Source organism: Hippocampus comes, unplaced genomic scaffold, assembly GCF_001891065.2.
Source record: "Hippocampus comes isolate QL1 unplaced genomic scaffold, H_comes_QL1_v1.1 scaffold20, whole genome shotgun sequence".
NCBI lineage: Eukaryota > Metazoa > Chordata > Actinopteri > Syngnathiformes > Syngnathidae > Hippocampus > Hippocampus comes.
This window is the reverse complement of record NW_017805462.1, coordinates 55,430-70,536: the sequence shown is the minus strand read 5'-3', so window position 1 is coordinate 70,536 and position 15,107 is coordinate 55,430. Positions and strand designations below refer to the sequence as shown.

Below are 15,107 nucleotides of genomic sequence, written 5' to 3'. Positions count from 1 at the left end.
CCACTCAAGCTAAGCGAGCCTCAGCAGTAGATAGTCCGCTGCTCTCTGCTGTGCGGGTTTCAGCGCGAACATGTACGCAAGCGCGTCTTTTGATTTCAACCAGTCAGCGCCGACGCAAATGACGTCACACACGACAACAGCTAAGCTAAGTTAGCCGAGACGACACTAAGTCGGACGGACACGATTTTCTGCCAATCTGTGTTTTTTCCTTTTTGGCCAAATATATATTTTACGACAACTGTCTTGTTGACGGCCTCTTTTATTCTTTCCACTGGGGTTTAGCGGGTGTGTTTATAAAGAGACGAAAATTGTTTGGGGACTATCCCCCACGTTCTAGTTGAGATGGTATAACCCAAGAGGCAAAATGACGCTTGCTACTGTTGTTGCGAGTTGCCATTCGATTTCCTAAACCATTAGTCAAACGCCATCATGCCTTCTGTCGTTATTACACAAACAAAAATCTCTTTACTGTTACTAGTGTTAGTGCCTCAATATGGCTACGCTCGTGAAAGCAATACAACGAACTCAAACGCGTCTTCGTTCAATGTTGTCAACTAATATCCGGATTATGCAAATTTTCCTCAATTCTCCGGAGAAATTTTCATAAAAATTTGAAAAACCCGGAATTCCGGGAAAATCCGGAGGACTTTCATCTCTGTAAGTAGTAATGAGGACGACACAGAGCACAATCAACTTAAATCCCCCCATATTGATCCTAACAGACTTCAAGACACGCACGGCCTCCTTTGGGCATCTTGATGTCGGATGTCCATTGAGCAAAGACAATAGAAAAACAAACAAACCGTGGTTTCCGTGTCTCGAACAGTTCCTCGTGAAGCAAGCCATGTATCTTTGTAACTCCAGACACGTTGAGGAGACGCAGTTTGCTGACTCACTTATAGGAGATGTAAAAAAGTACAGGCTCTGAAGATAATAAAAAAAATGTCATCTTTATTATGGCACATGCGTATCGCAAAGATAGGAATTCATTTGGAATTGTCTGCTTCTATCTAACCTTGACCAATCAGATGCAACCTTAAATGTGCATCACCGTCAAACAGTGGCAAGGAGCTATGTTGAAGAGAGTTGAGGAGCTTCATTTAGATTTTAGACAAACGTAGTGCTTTGGCTTCATCTTGTCGCATCCCGGTGCCAAGGAACTACCGACGAAGCGGTGCTTTGATGCCATCTTATGATACCTTGGTGCCAAGGAACTATGTTAAAGAAAGTTGAGGAGTTTCTTTTCGACAATAGTAGTGCTTTGCTGCCAACTTGAGGGCGTCCGTTGTGGGTTTTTTTTTTTTTGCTTCATAAGACTCTTATATCTAGTCCCAATTTTTTTTTTTATATTGTGTTGTCTTCTTTAGAAAAGTCTATTTTGACATGGTCAAAAGTACAGGCATCTGTTTTCAAATGTCTGAATCAAAAATGAAAAATAGAATAATAATACTCAAGCAAGTAGAAATACCTCCAGTAACAGAGTTTTTTCAAAAAAAAATTTTATTACTTCCCACCACTGTTGTGTAGATGTAGTACATCAGTGTTTGCATGTGCTGTTTGTTCTCCTGGCTTCTGCTGATGGACTGTCCCCCCTCCAAAGGGAGAACAGTGGCTAAGCAGATTGTGTTTCCTTCTTGATTTAATATTTATAGATCAGCTTACTATCCTGCCACACACACACACACACACACACACACACACACACACACACACACACACACTGCGTGGCAAAAGTGGAAGACTGCCCGCTATCTCCGCGGTCCCCAATGCGCTCTTGTAACTTGGTCCTCTGCCTGAAAACTGCTAATGTAGGGTGCGGAGGCCTTGTGAATGATGACATTAATATGAATTAAACTGAGTTAACCGAGTCATTTGAGGAGGTGTGAGAAATAGCAGTATGGATTTGCGTCTGTGGAGGAATCTGCCATACAATACTGTAAAATGCCCAACGGACAAAAGGTGTCACAATGTAGATGGTTAATTTAAGATTCAGACTTTTTTTTTTTAACCAAACCCCAAAATTCTTCAGAAAACACAGATAAAAGTGCATTTTATGTTATCTACGGAGAACAGCGAGAAATGTGGAAAATAATCCCCAGAAGAATCGGAAAACACCCCAAAGTCAATTATCTGGCCTGGCCTGGCACCTGTGGGGGTCGGGGGTGTTGGTCTATGCAGACATCAGGGGAGGCAGTGTCCCTACCCCCACGTTTCCCACCCCTCTGCCAGCGTCTGCACCACCTCAATCATTCCTTCAAACATATTTGGCTTATTAAGCCAAAAGGCACACGGAGTCCACCAGGCCCAGCAACATCCGGACTCACCAAATACCGATGTACAGATCTTGTCACTGCCAGCTTTGTTACAAGCCACTCAAATCGACTACAGAGGCCAACCACAGAGACCTCGTGTTAATAGCTGATGTCCTCATTGTCAGTGTACAACACCCACTTCTGGGAAAATACTGAAAGAGGCAGCTGACGCAAGCATTTGAGTGCTCCTCTTACATGATGCTGCGCATGATGAGCTAATATTACACAGTGGCAAAATCCCGACCAAAAATTAACTGATGATTGCCTTTCTGTGTGTGCTTCATGTTTCTCGCCCGCTTACCAAAATTACAAATTGTCTTCACTCTTAAGAAAAATGTTGGAATATAAGAATGTTGGAACAGTTTTGCTGGCCTCTGATCTGAAAACTATTCATCAATTTGTTGTGTAAATGTAATATGAGACAATCATATATTATTTGGGTTCACAGTCATAACAGCTTTCCGAACGACACCACAACTACGATGTGGCCCGCAGCAAAAATAAGTTTGACACCCTTGCGATAAATAAATAGATCGATGATTGACAGATAGAAAATCAGATAAATAGATGGATAATTAGAGCTATAAATAGATGCGGGATGGATATAGAGACTGATAGAGGGAGATAGAAACATAGAAATGGATGAAGGGTAGGTAGTGAGAGAAAGAAGATGGTGATGGGGGATGATATAGAGATAAAGATAAGAGAAAGAGAGATGGGGAGAGAGAGAGAGAGGCAGAGAGAGAGAGAGAGAGAGAGAGAGAGAGAGAGAGAGAGAGAGAGAGAGAGAGAGAGAGATATTTTAATAAGCCATTCGGGCCAAAACCGCACGCAACCTCGTCTCCTATGAGTGACGTCACGTGGTGGCTGGTTTTTTTTTTGGTAGAGGGGGCTGCTGTTTGATGACGTAACGTCTGTGCAACACACATTAGGACTACAACTTCCGACAACTGTTCGACCTTCTCTTGTTCAGGCTCACAACCATGCGGTAATATCCAAATAAATACATTTAAAATCAACATCAAAGGCTCGTGCATTTAACGAATTGCCAAAAACGGAAAAACACTTTTGCTGTAATTGTAGTTTATTTGATAACGTAAATGTAGTTTCAGCTACTTTTTAAAAGGCATTTAAGTTTTTATTTTAGTTGGTGAAATATTTTCCCCCCATTTGTAGTTTTGGTTATTCCGTTAGTTTTCGTTTACTAAAATAGCCTTGCTGGGGAGGGTGCTGCCCATCAAACAAAATACATTATTGCTTTGGCCTTTTTTTTAATCCCCCCTCCCCCCCCAACACGAGTTGCAAGGTTATCATGGGACGCGGAGTGGGTCGGAAAGGGCTAAAGCGACCTCGATGCGAGCATCCAGGGGCAGCTGACTTGCAGAGGGTCGCACCATGTGAGCCCCCCCTCCCCGGTGAAGAGGCGCTTTTATTGGAGGAGGAGAACGAAAGGGACGAGATCGGGAAAAGAAACAAGAGGAGGAGGAGGAGGTTGTGGTAACTCCTCATTTACCGAGACGCCTCATGTGACCAACCTTGACAGTCTTCCCGCTACCCTGGGTGGAGGACGAGCTTCATTTCCCCCACCATCCCTCTACAAAAATTGATGTCTTGATGTATGCACGCTTGAACGGTGGAAGCAGGCACTTTTCCTCTTGTTGTGCGTCCGGAGCCCTCGGGTTACTTTCTCGGGTTTCACCGTCATGGCCTGGAGGAGAGCAAGAACACGCTTCTTTTATTACCCCATCCATTACAACAATTAGGATTGGGGTTGAAGCAAGAGACTCTGTGAGAATATAAGGTACATATTTTCTGTTTTTCCCTTTTGTTTCTCTTCTTTTTTTCCCCCCTGATAAACGCCAACCGTGCTTTCTTTCTACGCGAGACTAATTGGGGAATTCTGGTCATATTGCGGCTGTCCTTCCCAATGTGTACTGCTAAAATACATCCTCTTCTCGTTTGTTTCTGATAACGTCCAAATTCATCACATTTCGCTTCTTGCTGTACCTTTACGTCAACGAGCGGAACGTTCCAGCCACATTTAGCCGACTAGTGGCGTGCTGTTACCGCAGGCCTGGCGACTGAACACGGAGGCTAAATGTTCCCCGTTAGCATAGCCAAGCTAGTGTTTGAACATTTTCGCTGGTGAAAACGCTGCCTGACATCCCCGGCAAAAAACAAACCACAACACGCATTTTCACGACTTGGCTTTTTAGGTCGTTTATTAGGAGCGTGGAAAAACGGTAACGTACTATTTTCCGGTAGCCGACGTATGTACGCCGCTTGGCTGACGTGGAGCGTTCGTATCGCAAAGTTCCGTTATGTTTGTTCAGCTAGCAGCTCTGGCTTTTCTTAAAGTTTGGGAAGATAAATTGGATTTTTATTGACGGAGGTCGGCAAAGTATCCCAAACATGTACTCAAGTAAGAGCGTTGCCAATTTAGAATAATATGGTTGAAAATAAGTAACTAGTGTGAAACCGGGCAGATACCTTTAGGTTATTTATTTTCTTGAATGGTGCGTCAGTGTCAAATCGATACAAATATGAAATATGACAATCGCTGGCGTCGGGTAGAATCCTCATACCTCCAAATCAAGACTTTTCAGGAGAGCCCAAAAATAACACGTTTACGCAACCACTTTTATTGCATTGTCTAAGAGAGCAAGCCATTTTCAACACATTAGATTGTGCAATCATTTGTCAAATTGCAACATCTGCTGCATTCCAAATTATAATCTAAATGGTTAATCTGATTTTTATAGTCAACATAATTTATAAGTCATCAACTGTTAGAGAATTATTTGAATGTTTTTAAACAAACCTCTCAATGATAACAGTAGTTTTTTTTTCAAAAGTAAAAACAGTTTAAATGCGCTGTTACTTTTATTATGCACAGCAGTGTTTCAAGTCCTTTTATCAGAAGTAAAGACTTGAAAATAATTAAGGAAATGCGGTCCAGCGTGAATGGTTTCATATCTTGAGTGAAATGAGGTGGGGCATTTTGCTCTTCTTATTTCATGTTGACGTCTACTAAAGATGACATTTAAGACATTATAAATCTCAGAGACTAAACTTTTGAACCTAAAAAAGGGAGCTGTATGTTTAAATTGGTCAGAGTTGACATCCGATGCTGGCTGGTTGGTCATAATTTGTTGCTGTATTATATTGTTTGATCTGAAGTCCACTCAATTATTTACAATTATTTATGTGTGTCATTGGAAGTATTGGTTCATTTTGAAGCTTCTGACAATAAAAATAGATTTAGACAACTGACTAAAAGCACTGCTAAGGAAGTGTCAATAAACCGGAAACAGCTGAAGAAGAATGTGGCTATTTGTTTAGAATTGAACAATATGTAATTCAATTTTCAATTTTCGGACTGTTGTTCCAAGCCAAACGTTAATAAAAGATGGAGAGATAAAACAAAGAAAAATCTGGGTGGAGGTTGAAAAATATCTCCCAAGAATTACTGAACGCAATAACTAAAAATGAATACTGCAACTGCCACATTGTCATTTTTGTGTGGATTATTTCTCTACTTTTGGGTGTTTCTTGCCACCCACACCAGAGAGGGCGCTGTAGCAGTGATGGAGTCAAAATGCTAGCAAGTGCACTTAGTGCTAGTCATTCCATAGTCTTCCAGAACCTTCAGTGATCACACGAGATCCATAAAGACATAGTGATTGTAAACTTGGATCGTTGTTGGACAAAGCAACCCTTTTCTTAACTTTCGGAGATGCAATCAGGAACAGCTATCGTAAGAAAGGTCATCGCAGATCTCAACCCATCTTCAAAGCGTCACAATGAAGGCCACTAATGTCAACAAGATGAACGACGGAGACGTCACGATGGGATAGATGAAGCAGAATAATCCAGAACTTGGCAAAGATTTTGTGTGTGCCATCTATTCTCAACAAGATTTGTCAAATTATCTGATTGGACCAGGTTGAGAAGAGCCCTCGCCATTTTGGGAAGGACTTGCTAGCTGGAAAAGGCAACAACATGGAAAAAGAACCAGCTTCCCCCCGTCAAGTGTTGCATATGGAAATGAAATGTCCCCGCTGTGCTCTTGTCATGCAGGTGATGACCTGGATAGTGCCATGTCTGAAGACCATGAAGCCCACACACAAGCTTCTGTTTGTCCTGTGCCCCATGCTGGTCCTTGGCTTTATTTACTACTCATCGGGGAAGTTACATCTGAACGTATGGGGCCAGAAGCCACGTAAGTCACAAGCCTCGTCTAACCTATTCATCGCCACTGAATCTTCGAAACATTTCCTTTATGTTTTATTTATTTTTTCTTCTGTTTAACATTTAACATTTCTGTTTTCTGCTTTGTGCTGATTGCTCACAATCATGTCTGGTTTTTTTTCCATAAACTTCCATCGGCCCATTACTGTTTTTGTTTCTTCATTCGGTTTGGTGTGTTTGTTCCCCCCCCAGTGTAGTGGATGTTGCGAGGAAAACGTGAGATGAGAGAAGTACCTTGTGCACGTTTTCTTTGGCCTGTCCATCACCAGCATGTTAAAAACGCTCACGCCATCCAAATAAGTTGTGCAAGAATGACAACAATTTTGAGGTTCTTTTGATTTTTTTCAACTACCAGCAGGACATGAATTCTTGAGATTTCCACTTTAAAAATAGAATAGAATAGAATTTCTCCCTAAATGGGTGTCTCGTAGGTTAAGGGTCACCACAGACAGACACTTTGCAAATCTAAGATCCAGCCCTAATTCTGCTTTTCCTTTCTGAATTTTATTCATATTGTCAAAGACTTAGAACATAAAACAACGTACAATTGCAAGGATTTTAGGGATTTTCAACATCTGCGGTCCATCATATGAAACGGTTCAGAGAATCTGGAGAAATAACTGCATGGTAAGCAGCAAGGATGAAAACCAACATTGATTGCCAGTGAACTTCGATTCCCTCAGGCGGCAATGCATCAAAAACTGATGATTCATTTATGAATATTTTGAGCTGATTTTTGCGCCCGATGGTGGGCAGTGTTTTTTCACTCCCCCCGTTTTGTTCAGTGGAGAGGTTGGCGCTGTTGGGCAGTTTGCATTGGTGCGGCTGGATGGGTGGCTGAGGATGAGCGGGGGGAGGGAGAGAGCGAGAGAGTTGATGCACAGCGTTGAAGCGTATTTGGCGAGTCGGCCCTTGGAAGTGAAGCGGATCTGGGTGTGACCGGACAACTGAACAAATTTCTGTATTCGTCAGTGGACGAGACGGCTTCTTGTCTACGCCCAAACTTAGCTTGTCGCAGACGTGTGTGACATCTTGCATGCTGCGATGATGATGTCTCTAAACCGCTGGTGGAAGGAGACTTTGATTCTCTCCTCTTTGATTGTTAACTGCTTCAAACAAGGAGACGTGTGTCGGAATAGTCGTTCCGATTGTATTGTGATTGAGCGGCGCACGCGCAACAATAGTGCTGTGGTCCTGCCATTCTGCTGAATGTGCCGCTCTGTTTTCGAAAAGGTGCTTCATTCGGTGTTTACTTTTGAACAATGACGCCAGCGTTATCAGGTGCTTCCACTGTATAAATTTTTTTTAAAGCTTTGTGTCTTACCACAGTGCTGTTGTCATGTAAATGAACACATTGTCTTGAAAGAGATTTGGATTGATACAGCCGAGTAGCTTGCTAACGGTCACAGAGACTTATTTGGCAACGTGTCCTAAAACTGAAACTGAAATTGCCTGTCTACTTCCTGAAACTGCTGTCACATACCAGCAGAGGGCGCTACAAGATTTCTCTTGAACGACGTCATCTTTTATTTTGCCTTGAATGTCTTTTTTCTTTCATCCTCTCCAGTCTAAAGTAACATTCTTTACATGTTATTGATTTCATGTTTTTCAATAGGGTAGGATTTTATTTCTGGCGAAACTACTTTGGATTTGTTTTAGGATTATTGAGGAATGTTTGTTACCTTTACTGCTTTACTCCACATGACTGCTAAGTGACATCTTGCATGCTGCGATGATGATGTCTCTAAACCGCTGGTGGAAGGAGACTTTGATTCTCTCCTCTTTGATTGTTAACTGCTTCAAACAAGGAGACGTGTGTCGGAATAGTCGTTCCGATTGTATTGTGATTGAGCGGCGCACGCGCAACAATAGTGCTGTGGTCCTGCCATTCTGCTGAATGTGCCGCTCTGTTTTCGAAAAGGTGCTTCATTCGGTGTTTACTTTTGAACAATGACGCCAGCGTTATCAGGTGCTTCCACTGTATAAATTTTTTTTAAAGCTTTGTGTCTTACCACAGTGCTGTTGTCATGTAAATGAACACATTGTCTTGAAAGAGATTTGGATTGATACAGCCGAGTAGCTTGCTAACGGTCACAGAGACTTATTTGGCAACGTGTCCTAAAACTGAAACTGAAATTGCCTGTCTACTTCCTGAAACTGCTGTCACATACCAGCAGAGGGCGCTACAAGATTTCTCTTGAACGACGTCATCTTTTATTTTGCCTTGAATGTCTTTTTTCTTTCATCCTCTCCAGTCTAAAGTAACATTCTTTACATGTTATTGATTTCATGTTTTTCAATAGGGTAGGATTTTATTTCTGGCTAAACTACTTTGGATTTGTTTTAGGATTATTGAGGAATGTTTGTTACCTTTACTGCTTTACTCCACATGACTGCTAAGTACAAGTTAAAGATGTTTCATGTGCGAAGACGAATGAATGCAAGGCGGTGTTTGTATGTGACAGATTTTTTTTGCATCCGCGGAACTGATAGTGTTGCATTTTTGTTCCACCCAATCGCCATTTGTAGTATTTTGACTGTACTTTTTATTTTTATGACCATTAAAAAAATATATTGTTAGCCCTGATAGCATAACCGCGAAAAAAAAGAAAGAAAATTTAACACAAAACAGTCCCTTTGCTTCGATTCAACCTGGATGACCTCGATTGAGAATTTACCCAAACATAAATGTATCGCACGCGACTTGAATCAAAATTGCCCCAAATGAATTGTTCGAAAACAGTTTGATACGGTTACATGCGGCTGTACTGCAATTAAAAGTTCAATCCAACTGAACTGTACTAAACAAATGTACTTTAAGCTTTACGACATAAAGTCCGAGCTCAGGTTGACGTGGCGTGCTCCATACTTTTCAGGGCTCTGGTACATTGTTTGGTTTGTCTTGGTCCGTTTGGAATGACAAACTCCGACCCACCTTCTCCTGCGGCGTGTAGGCAGAATAGTGATCGTTGTCTCCATCGCGTAAAAGGTATGCTGCTTTACCACCATGACAGTGTTAGCCCGCCAATGACTCAAAAGCAAAGACAAGCTACAGTACATTGGCTTTCAAAAAGACTGGCTTTGATCCTCCTTATAGAGGATGATGTCCTCTTCATCAGAACGCTGTCATGTCACTCAACAGATTGTCGGAGCGAGTGGGATGTTGCGTCATTTTTCATCTGGCGGCGGGGCTATGGAAATCCATCCGATCTGTAATCCATACAGACACATTTGCAGTTAATGCTGACCTCCTAAACATTGTTGGCAATGATTAACATGTACTCAACCAGCTGCTTTTATGCAGATCCGGCCAGATGGTCGCCACAGCTATAGTGTTGGGGTGAGGAGGAGTGGGGGGGGGGGGGCGTCTTTATTTTCAAGCAAACTGTTTTCGAATTCATGCAGACAGACTGCCTGTAGATTTTGATCAGCAATCAAATGTGCTTGTTCATGATCCGTAAAATGTTTTAATTTCTCGCTCCTGCTTTTTCGTTAGTCCCGGAATGGGGACATTTGCAATCATATCGATTCATATCAGGAGTTTAGTTTGACATGACAAGGTGAATTTTAAAATGCGCTGTAAACACTACGTCATGTGGCAGTGTTTGACTTTTACAAAGTTGGATTATCACGTGGAGACCGTTTGATTGGAAATGTTTCCGCTTATATACACTGAAGTTGTTTTCAGTCCCAAAAGGCCGTGAGTTATAAAAAAAATTTTTTTTGGGGTATTTGATGCACCACAGGAGCGTTCTGTTGCTTGGCAACCCATTCAGCTCTCACTTTGATGTGGAAATTGGGGCCAATTCCATTTCACAGGATGTCCGCTTTCTGTGACTTTTCCAGTCTTTCTTTGTCTTTGTTGCAACCTGCTGCCGATGACACTTTTTGACACTTGAAGCTCGGTGGCCACTTCCTCCCCTCTGAAAACATCCGGGTTGAAGCCTCACAGTGACAAAGTACTGTTGCTAAATTGGTCGGAGTTTTCAAAAGTGTGAACAGCTTAATTAAGACGACTTTTTTTTTTTTTTGGTCCTTTCACGGATCAAACACCAGTTTGGTACATTTTGCCATTGAGCTTCTTGTTCGAGTACAGCAAGCTGGCCAAAATGTTTTGAAACGTTGAACAGTTGGAATTGTGCATGCAAAGGTTTTTCCGGTTCCTTTGATGGATAAAGATGTAGATGCAGCTTTTTCAACGTTTGATTTTCTTTTGGTTGGACTTCTAGTGCTGTAATTAATCCCTGTTAGCCATCTTGGTTTTTCCCATTGATTATTTTTCTTTCAAGCTTTTAGTGCTGGCCAAGTTAGGCTTTAAAAAAAAAAAAAAATATATATATATATATATATATATATATATATATTTCCCCCTCAGTCATCCTTGACGGCAAAAGTGAGTGTATTGATTAAATCTTTTGATACCAATAAGTCATTTAGGATTTACAGTATGTATTAGAATTTTTTTAAAAATAGCGTCACAATTTTTCCGTTGCTGCGCGCCTGTAGATGTCTAGCGCTCAGTCGATTGGTGTGCAAAGTCGCCACCTGTATTGTTGTTGTTTTGTCCCCCCTGCCCACCCCTTCCGCCAGGTCCACTTGGATCGCATTCAGCTGCGTGCTGTGTGCGGCGGGCCTTTGCGTCACCCTCACTTTTCTCTTCCCTGAAGGCACCCCGATTGAGAAAATATTTTCACTCTGTCCCCATTTGCCGCCTCTGTCACTTTTTCGGTCCGCGTTGTCTTTAATGTGTAAAAACCTTCATATGGCTTTAGTTTCTCTCACCGTGATTGTTTTTCAGAATCTTAACCCCCTTTTTGTTTTCAGAAATTGGTGCTGACGTGGCAGCCGTAGTCCTCACTAACGACAATGAAGTGAATCGAATTGCAGGTAGTGGGCCTGGGGCCGCCCATTTGAAACTTAGGTGACAGTCTACCTATGGGCTGCTAGGTGGTGGTGGTTGATTTTCATGGAATATAAATCACTCCTAATTGAATAACTCAAACGTCTCCTTGCACATTTCATCTACCTTTTCATTTTCTCACCGAAAGTGGCTGTGTTCGTCCTAGGGCTGCCACAAACGATTATTTTGGTAGTCGACTAATCAGATCACATCGTCAGCCCCCTAAAATAACAAAGTCATTTATTTGTTTATTTATTTATTTTTAGAAAACACGAACAAATTAACCACATTCTGATGACATGTATTAATAGTTTCATTTCAGGTGCATCAGTTAATGATCTGTTAAACTACGGATGTAGCCAATGCTTCAGGCATTTTTTTTTTTTGCAAATCGCAGTATACTGCACACATAGTACATTCCATTTTTATTACGTTTCCAGGCCAATTTTATAAAATTTCCAGCATTCCTTAGGCAATCTAAAAACCAAGACAATGCTGATAATACAATATTTGAACTTAGTTAACAAATGTTCGGTGCATTTAAACATAAAACAAAAAAAACTATGCACAGTTGCAGACACACACCAATTACTGTTAGAATACAAAATATTATCATATAAAAATATATTTTAACTTCAATGGCCTCATTAGTTTTGTTTTTACATTTATAAGACTGCTACCATCTGAGTACATCTGGGTTCAAGAAAACAAAATTAAACTCAATGAGAGAAAAACTTTCTCCACATAAGTGAATTTTTCGATTTCTGATGACGCTTCGCCATGATAGCATTAGCATACCACAGTTATGGGAGAAGTAGGCGTAACTTTTCCAGTGACATCACGACTAACCCGGATCAACGCTACTGTCGACGTCGTCATGATTAATCGACTAATCTCGGCAGCCCTAGTTCGTTCCCATCTTCATGAATTGCTCAACACAAAGCTGCAATAATATCCAAAGTACAGTGAGTGTGCTTGTGGATTTAAGGCAGTTTCCATTTCGTCTGACTTTGCATATGTAATGGGCTATTTACAATTCAGCCTCTTGGGAATAAATCTACTAATCCATCTTTCTCCTTCCCGCGCACTTGCTGGGTTCCCTAAGTGTTATTTCAAGTTAAAATGCCTCTGACAAGTATTGACCTCAAACGCTGCTAACTAACCCTTTTGTGTTTCAGAGCTGGAAACGGATATCTCCGAGGGACAAATAGTAGGCTCAGGTACATCTGCAGCTCTGCCAAGTGAACCTTTTTTCATTTTATTTATTACCCTCATACTCCTCCTCCTCCCCCCAATCAAAAAAAAAAAAAAAAAAAACAATGGAAGAGCCTTCCTTGAAAAAGTCAGTCACGTGAAAGAGGCAAATCTGTTAAATGTTAATAAACGCAGCTGATTTGATAATCCACACACACACAAAACATTTTTAACTATACCCACATGATAAGATTAACCTTTTATTCAAGATTTTATGAGATTAGGAATTCGATTCAAATAGTGAAATGTACAGTGTGTGCCGTGCCTGTGACTTCCCGTTCCCCGAGTCGCATTGTAATGAAATACTGCCCTCTGCTGGCTAGGTTATGAAGCTGTAAAATGCAGTCTGCTGTATGACTGCGTTTTAGTGTATTGGATTTCAATGATCCTTCTTTTGTCCAATACTACGGCTTTATTTATTTTCACAGTGTAATGTCCCACACTCATACTTGTCCTCCTGGTAGTTTTGGTAGATGTCGTCGTCGTCCTCCACGGCAGTGCTTGGATCCTTCCCTAATGAGCTGTCATGCTTTCCCATTTTTGCTTGTCTTTATCTTTCTCCTTCAGCTTCTCTGTGAAGACGAGCTCCACAACCACAGGCGTAATGCTCTCTGCGCTTTCTACTTCCCACTAATGGTTATCTTATTCATGCATTATATCCTCTAGAGTTGTCAGCCTCATGAGAAAGTTGTATTAGGTCATATGATATGATTGCAAATGAGTTGTATCCCACCGTGGGACCCCCGGGGGGATGCATTGGTTTCAGATGTCTATCAGCGCTGTCCACCACCACATATTTATTAATTGATTTGTTTTATTTCCACGCGAAACTTTCAGTTAGATCAGTTTGGATCAATCTTGTGTGTTTACGGTATTTGTGATGATAAAAATCCTGATTCCATTTGAGGACTAACAGTTTTGTTTGAGCTGATACTCTCAAGAACCTGATTATTTGTGGCACAAGCAGTATCATCATAAATTGGACAATGCCCGGTGGGATACATTGTGGTCATATAAAGCCGGCCGCACACCAAAGCAACGCTACTGAACTTGACTTAACCGCCGTCTTAGGTTCGATGGCTGTGGATAAAAAAAAAAAAATTAAAAAGCAAAGCGTTAGGAGTCTCAACAGAGATGCCCATGAGCTTTCAGAGCAAAAAAAAAAAAATGTTTCTGGGTAGAAGTGATATCTAGCTGGCCACCGCCAGCTTGGTTATATCAATATTGGGCCTTTCTATGCTAGACAGGTCTAAATTTTGGATTTCCTTCCTTTTTTCCAGGGTCCAATATAGTTTCCTTGACATACACGTTAATATCTGACCATGTTTTCTTCACCTGAGCCCAAATGTTGTTTCCTGATAGTCACCTGTGCAAGGGTCAATCAGCTAATGTGCGGCATGGGGTCGGCGACTGTACAGTATTATTATTATTATTTTTTTTTTTCACGGTAATCCAGTTCAGTTGCTTTTGGCTGCCTCACTCGGTGTGCGGCAGGCTTGAGACTATGCCTCTGTAGTTCATGTCTCCATTTTCATGACATCATAAATGTAGGGTGTCCCGCAAAATGTACACACACTTGATTAATTGATTAATTTTGAATGAATTTAAATATTTTAACCATTTGGAAACTGGATTGACAATTTAAATCTTTGAACGAATGTGACTTAGCCCAAAATTTTGCCATGAGTTTATAAATGCAGTTGAAGTACAAAGTCCCGGAGTTGACCAACCCTGAAGTTGGGGAGAACAGATATCACTTTGAAATGTAATCATCAGTTTAGAATCCGTTTCATTTTGAAACTAAAATGGATTTCAGCGGTTCAAAATGTGAATACATTTTTTTCTGGGACACCCTTTTTATTTATGGTACATGTTTTTTCTGTTTTCCAATGTCTTCGAAACGGCTTTGCCCTCAACACATAGCAGGCACCTATTGGCCTCCGCTTCGGTTGTCCATAGGTGATCGCTAACTCTTTTTCATTTTTCCTCACTTTATTTTTAGACTCAACAGATTGTTTTGGCTGGCTTCTCCCTAACCTTGCTCGTTTGTCTTAATCCCTTTTAAACGCTGTTGGTCTACAACTACAACCGCTGCTGGTAGACAATGCGTAACCAATGTGACGTGTCACTCCACACTAATGAAAGATAATTTTCCATCTTTTTTTTTTTTTTTTGTCTTTCTCTTGCAGTGTATGACAAGCAGGGCTTTTTGCTGCAGTTCGACACAAAATTGTAAGTATATATATTTTTATTTTTATTCATTGAGTGTCCCAAGTTGCTATCACGCGGGTTTGTTGTGTCATGCAGCTCCTATTGACAATGACGCTTAGTTATCGGCATTACCGTATCTTTAACAAGTTGATTCAAACTTTTTTTTTCCCCCCACATTC

General features: G+C 41.1%; 1 protein-coding gene across 4 annotated transcripts in view; it reads left to right on the top strand.

Annotated features, from left to right (window-relative positions):
* st3gal3b (ST3 beta-galactoside alpha-2,3-sialyltransferase 3b) overlaps positions 1–15,107 on the top strand; it is a 47,738-nt gene that overhangs the window by 3,684 nt on the left and 28,947 nt on the right. Inside the window, exons 1-5 of one of the 4 annotated variants that reach the window (XM_019875046.1) lie at positions 3,631–4,113; positions 6,393–6,534; positions 11,388–11,450; positions 12,642–12,683; positions 14,907–14,949. In XM_019875046.1, coding sequence (XP_019730605.1) covers positions 6,396–6,534; positions 11,388–11,450; positions 12,642–12,683; positions 14,907–14,949 — 287 coding nt within the window. In that variant the 5' untranslated portion in view covers positions 3,631–4,113; positions 6,393–6,395. Of the gene's footprint in view, positions 1–3,630; positions 4,114–6,392; positions 6,535–11,387; positions 11,451–12,641; positions 12,684–14,906; positions 14,950–15,107 lie in introns of those variants that run through there. The other 3 variants (XM_019875045.1, XM_019875047.1, XM_019875048.1) reach the window with 3 other exon arrangements.